At 38.7% G+C, this 6,188-nt stretch overlaps 1 protein-coding gene across 1 annotated transcript in view; it reads right to left on the reverse strand.

Annotated features, from left to right (window-relative positions):
- Positions 1-1,670: 1,670 nt before the first annotated feature.
- Positions 1,671-6,188, reverse strand: part of LOC104402737 (alpha-1,3-mannosyl-glycoprotein 4-beta-N-acetylglucosaminyltransferase A) — a 45,784-nt gene continuing 41,266 nt past the window's right edge. The window contains exons 5-8 of the mRNA XM_010010694.1: positions 5,245-5,291; positions 4,500-4,613; positions 3,813-3,888; positions 1,671-1,856 (exon numbers count right to left, since the gene is read on the reverse strand). Of these exons, the coding sequence (XP_010008996.1) occupies positions 1,671-1,856; positions 3,813-3,888; positions 4,500-4,613; positions 5,245-5,291 (423 nt within the window). The remainder of the gene's footprint in view (positions 1,857-3,812; positions 3,889-4,499; positions 4,614-5,244; positions 5,292-6,188) is intronic.

Raw genomic sequence — 6,188 nt, forward strand, 5'->3', positions numbered from 1 at the left:
CCTTTCCAACTCTAACAATTCTATGATTCTAATTTACTCCTATAGCCCAAAACCTTCATACATTTAATTTACATTTAAAGTGCAATTAGGACTGGAGCTAAAACTCAAATAAATTGTGGGCTTAGTTGAGGTTAGAGTTTAACTGTTCAAAAAGTAGGAAAAAAAGCCTAATCAGATGCTGGTATTTAACCAGCCTCTGTAGCCACAGAACCACAGAGAGTTGCAAGGGACTACCCAACAGAAGAGACAGGTCTACTTAGGGCAAAAGCTCCAGCTCATTTTTCCGTGATATGCAGTACCATTTCCTGTTTCTCCCTTCCACCTTTGAGGCCACAAAACCAGTCCCATAACTATTTCAGCAACAATGCATCTCTGTTGATAGTCCAAGGCAACCAAGCAGATAGGTTACATGGTAACAAGATAAATAAGACTTCCCTCTGCCCATTTCCTCTTCTTCTCTCCATTGTTTCTGTAGGTTAGACTGACAGGAAAATATACAAAGTACCAGTTTGTACCCTAACATAAACAGCCTTAGGAGATATCTACTATTTTCCTTTCTACTCAGTGAAATGTCTGACACCCTGAAAGTCAGGCAATTATTGCCTCAACAACACACCTGATGCTGAGCTAGAAACAGGATACTACTTGTCATTCACACAGTGCCAACATTCTCAGTTCTCAGTGCTACCATTATGGATCACCGAGCTAAAGATGAAGTCATTCTCTGGAAAGTAGATCCAAAGTGAAAACAAGAGAATGAGAATTTCCAAGAGAATGACCGAACTCAGGACTGCGCTTTATCTGTTGCCTGTAGAATTTGTTTCTGTTCTGAGCTCAGCTTACAGCCCTTGCATTAGAATCGTGTGTTGATGACACAAGGAATCTCCACAGTCTGACTTAGCTTTTAATTTTTCCTCACATATCTCCTGCTTAGCGCTTTTAAACCTATCATGACACATCACTGCGGTAATTAAATAACCTTCTGATTAGTGAAATCCCTTTCTCTTTCGTGGCATTTCTGTTAAGTCTAGTACTTGTTGATAAAAACATTAGTGTCAGAGCAAAAAACCAAAGAAATTTCAACAGCATCCTGGTAGTCAATCCACAACAGCCTGAGGTGCTGCATTAGCTTCTCTCACTGTCATTCACTGCAAATGACAGATAGACTCTAACTACACCTAATAAGGAGCAGACTGTCATAACTTCTCCTTGATTGATTGGAAAGGTGGATATAGAACAGGCTTTGAAACCAAGACAAACTAATGCCCGCTGATTCTTGGAAATTTTGTTACTGACAACAATGAAGTTGTTTCAGGTGGAGTTAGTTCTCATGCTTTTTTCTTTTACTTCAGACAGGTGTGCTCTAATGACATTTTGTTTAACAGCAGCTAAATTAAAAACAAGTCATCCCTTGCAGCTCGACCATTAGTATTTTTATAAATTAACTGACTTTTGGTTATAAAAGTGCTCTTTTCTAACAGTTTGAGTTTGCCTCAGTCATACAAAAGTATATGAAACAACTTGGAGGACTTCAGGGGGGAAGAGGGGAGGAACGAAGAAAACATACAGCAAAAAACCAAAACAAAAACCATGAGTTAAACCAGAGTTCCTAAAAAAGCCAATGAATTTCTACTTCTTGGCATATTTCCAGTACAAAGATAGCTTTGAAGTCAGATCACTATTAATTCACAGAGTCTGAGGATGAATGTGTTCTTTTGAACTAAAATGAACAATTTCTTACCAATGAAACCCAGCTGAGAAAATTCTAGAATCATCCAATCTTCAGAAGCGAGCTGAAGTGCAAAATTTTTTATTGTGCTGAAATAATTCTGCTTGACAACGATGTCATCTTCAAGCTAGAGGAAGGTAACAATGACATTAACATAAATAAAAAGAAGAGCCAGCAAAGCAAGAGGAAAAATTACAGCTAGGAAATTCAGATATACAATATATTGCTAACACATAGCCATATATTTCTAATACAAGCACTGCTACAAAACTTAGATGCTGTAGCCAAGAATAACTATTGTAGGGGTCACAGTCTCTCTATTTGTGGAGAACCATTCTTTTTGTAGTAAGAATCCACAAAGGTATCCCAGCTTGTTACTTCAGAACATTGCTTTTCTAGCTTCCCCCTTCGGAGAAAAATCATCACTGAAATAATGTTGGACTAAGTGACATTACCAGTAGAACAAGTAATATCTGTTTTATTTGTACACAAACGTTACTCTCCTTATTCGTGCACCTGGCAGCACTAAAAGAATTTCTCCTCTGAGACAAGAAGTGAAGAGACATGTTGTCTACAGAGGTGGGATTCATTTCACCTGGCTTTAGCTGTCCAACAGAAGAATAGGTGCCTAGTCCAAACTAATCATCTAGTCCAGGCAGAAGAACTGCCAAGATGGGGTGCTACAAGCCCCTTAATTCATAGTAAGTGCAGGCCACTGCATTAAGAATCCTGCTGCTTCTGTCTTTTCTCCCAGTGCATTCATGCTCTCCCCCTTGTGCTGGCATAATACTTCTGCAACTGCCTAGTTTCAAAAAGACCGTCTCATGCCATTGGCTGTGCAGCTGCCAGAAGAGCTGAGTCTTTGACAGCAGTCAGCATAGCTTTGTAAAACCTAGATAAGAGGGGCTTTATACCCAAAGGACACAGTTCCAAAATCTAAATTAAGATCATAAGCACAGTTACTCACTAAATCTGCAATACCTGTAGGTAAGGCTTCTACTTCAAAGCAGCAAGACACGATAGGAACAATTCTGAGCTAAATTAAAGAAGAATTTCTTAACTCTGTTCTTGAAAACCTCTTTAAAAAAGAATACAGAAAACAAGTCTAGCAACACATTGAAAACGTATCTATACACAACATTAGCGTGACCAGCAGGTTGAAGGAGGTGATCCTGCCCCTCTACTCTGCTCTCGTGAGACCCCACTTGGAGTACTGCGTGTAGATGTGGTGTCCTCAACATAAAAAGGACATGGAGCTGTTGGAGCAAGTCCAGAGGAGGCCACAAGGATGATAAGGGGGCTGGAGCACCTCCCGTATGAAGACAGGCTGAGAAAGTTGGGGCTGTTCAGCCTGGAGGAGAGAAGGCTGCGTGGAGACCTCATAGCAGCCTTCCAGTATCTGAAGGGGGTCTACAAGGGAGCCGGAGAGGGACTCTTCATTAGGGACTCTAGTGGTAGGACAAGGAGTAATGGCTTCAAACTTAAACAGGGGAAGTTCAGGTTAGATATAAGGAAGAAGTTCTTCACAGTGAGGGTGGTGAGGCACTGGAACGGGTTGCCCAAGGAAGTGGTAAATGCTCCATCCCTGGCGGTGTTCAAAGCTAGATGGGACAGAGCCTTGGGTGACATTGTCTAGTGCGAGGTGTCCCTGCCCATGACAGGGGGTTGGAATGAGATGATCTTAAGGTCCTTTCCAACCCAAACCATTCTATGCTGCACTTGCCTTCAAAAGAAAGTAAAACTGGGTTTTAGCTCAAATTCCACCCAGAACTGTGCAGGTGGGTTTTGCCTAGGCAGCTTAACTCATCTGGGTGTCAAGGGCAAAACAGTAATTAAGCTGCCTGTATTCCTCACTTTTTTTACTAAGCATCTTAAGAGAAAAAAAGTCATATAGGACAAACTACTTTCTACTTCAGACGCAGTGTCCTCCACAAATTACTTCCTCGTATACCATAACCTCTATATTTAATGTACTCCTTCAACTATGGAATCAAATTCTGTATAGGTCTTCCTGATGTTACCAGTAGCGTAATTCTGGAGAGTCATTTGAAAACTTGTCTCAAAACAAATAACATAAATTTACCTGAATGTAATAAACCCCCTTTTTCTGAGCATACATCATAAGAAAACAATAATCCAAGTTTTGTTTTGTCCTCCATCTGAAATGAAATTAAAAGCTTAAGAATTATGAAAAAAGGTATTTCAGTACAACTAGCAACGCAAAGTAAATGTCACTATAAAGAACGATGCATGTTAGCGAAATATTAGGAGAGCTGCTTTTGGCATTGTTCCCTCAGGAAATCCTCTGTCTGAATAAAAGGAACAAAGCTTTTGCCTTATGCTTTAAAGCAGACATAAAACTGGTTTAACTTGAATCTGATTTTGTGAAAATTATCTGATGTTTCACTAAAAACACATGTGCATTTTAAATGGTAGTTCAGCTGGAATTACTGGGGTTTACGCTGTATTTCAAGAAAAACAGTAAACAAAAAAGTCTGTATGAAGGAGAAAAAGTATATAAAGTCTCAGTTCTCCTCTCAGAATTTAATGCTAAATGAATTCAACCAAACATAGCATTAGGCAGTGATCACACAGAGAACAGCATGCAGATAGGAATGAGATGGATTCACAGAGCACTTTTAGCATCCCCACACTTTCAAGAATTACAGTAAGAAAACATTTCAAGAATTCTCAACCCACTTGCCATTTCACAAACAACAAAAGTTGGGTGTGGGAGGAGATGGGAAAAGATCTGGGTGAATAAACTAACCTCACTCTCTCTTTTGAGTCTCCAAATGTCTCCTTCAAGTTTGTCAAGTCAGGATAGTAAGTTGCAGGAGGGGCTATTACTTCCACCAAGCCAGAATTCATCTCTGTAGAAAACCTGTCAATAGAAACATCCTAAAATCACATGAAAGAGTCTGAGTTCTGTAGACTTCCTGCTTGCTTTCTGTTGGTACAGTTACTGTGTCTGGTTACAATGACTTAATCAAACAAAGCATGTAAAATAGAAGCATATTAAAAAAAAAGTATATAAAAAGTATAGTTTTCCTTAGCATCATCTTCAGATCGGTCTAGCCTCTTGCTCAATAGTCAGAATTCTAACTAGATTCTAAACAGTTCTTTTGCTTTTCTTTTTTTTCAGAACCTAGTGATTTTTTTCTATAGTCCTCTCCGAACATATGGAATACAAGGCTCTAACACAGATGCCACAAATCTCCATGCATGTTGAAACAATCCCATCTGTTTATGTTGCGCCAAATAATTTAACCTCATTTATTGTTTTACAATTTAACTGACTGAATCACTGCCCCTTAATCTGTTACCTATTAAGCTTTTGTTCAAAAGTCCAAACCCCTAAGAAACAAAATGCATGATCTCACATTTCCAGAATACTTTTTATTACTTATCACAACCAGATTTATGAAAAAAAAAAAAACAAAAACACAACCAAAACCAAAAGGAAAACCCACTGATAAGCTAAGAAATCTCCATTAAAATGAATGACAACTTACTCTTTTTCCAGGCTTGCAACAACACTGTTGACATAATCAAGATCAGTCTGGAAAAAAACACACACAAAAACCCCAAATAGAATATTTAACAGTTTTAGAGATACATTTTAAAGCAACCCAGTAAAATAAACATTAGAGGTAGCTGTACTTGAAAATCAATTTCAGCACGTAAGATATTTAAGTAATATAGGAAAATATCACACATTGTAACTATGGCTTATGTCTAATGTAGAAGAAATTATTGTTTTGTGACCAGAGAAGAATAATGTTTGCCTCATATCTGGACTTAACAGACAGTTCTAATCTAAGTGCGGAATTTTCTTGCAACCCCTCATACTCTTAAGGACAAAATGATCACTGAGCATTTGTATATGAAGAACTTCATATTATTGTTATATAATAATAACATATGTGACAATATTACCAAGGAAAGTTTTCTGGAACACAGGGCACTGAACACACACTCTTCTTTCAAAAATACATCTCCTGAACTTTGCATTTAAACCATGGATGATCCAACCATAGATAGCAATGAACATGCTGTTTTCCTGACGAGGGCTGCTTTTTTGCATCAGAGACTAAACTTGAGGGACTATTGATCTTACCAAATATCCAGTTCTTACAGATGCACAGATTCTAAAAATTACTTGTTGGTTAAAATAGAGATTGTGACATTCTGGAAAAGTCTAGATCATCCACCTCACCAGCAAATAGGCTGGGGGGTACACTGCTGGGACAGCTGACCCCAAGTGGGATGAAGAAGGAAGAGGAGATGTAGATGAGGCACTTTGTGGCATGGTTTAATGGTAGTCTTGACAGCAATGACTGTACTTGATGATCCTAAAGGTCTTTCCCAACCTAGCTGACACTATGCTTCTATCTAACTTGACAGAGCTGGACGATTATTCAACATATTCGCTTGGTCATACACATGCATTCCAGGG

This window comes from Nestor notabilis, unplaced genomic scaffold (assembly GCF_000696875.1).
Source record: "Nestor notabilis isolate BGI_N333 unplaced genomic scaffold, ASM69687v1 scaffold6623, whole genome shotgun sequence".
Taxonomy (NCBI): Eukaryota; Metazoa; Chordata; class Aves; order Psittaciformes; family Psittacidae; genus Nestor; species Nestor notabilis.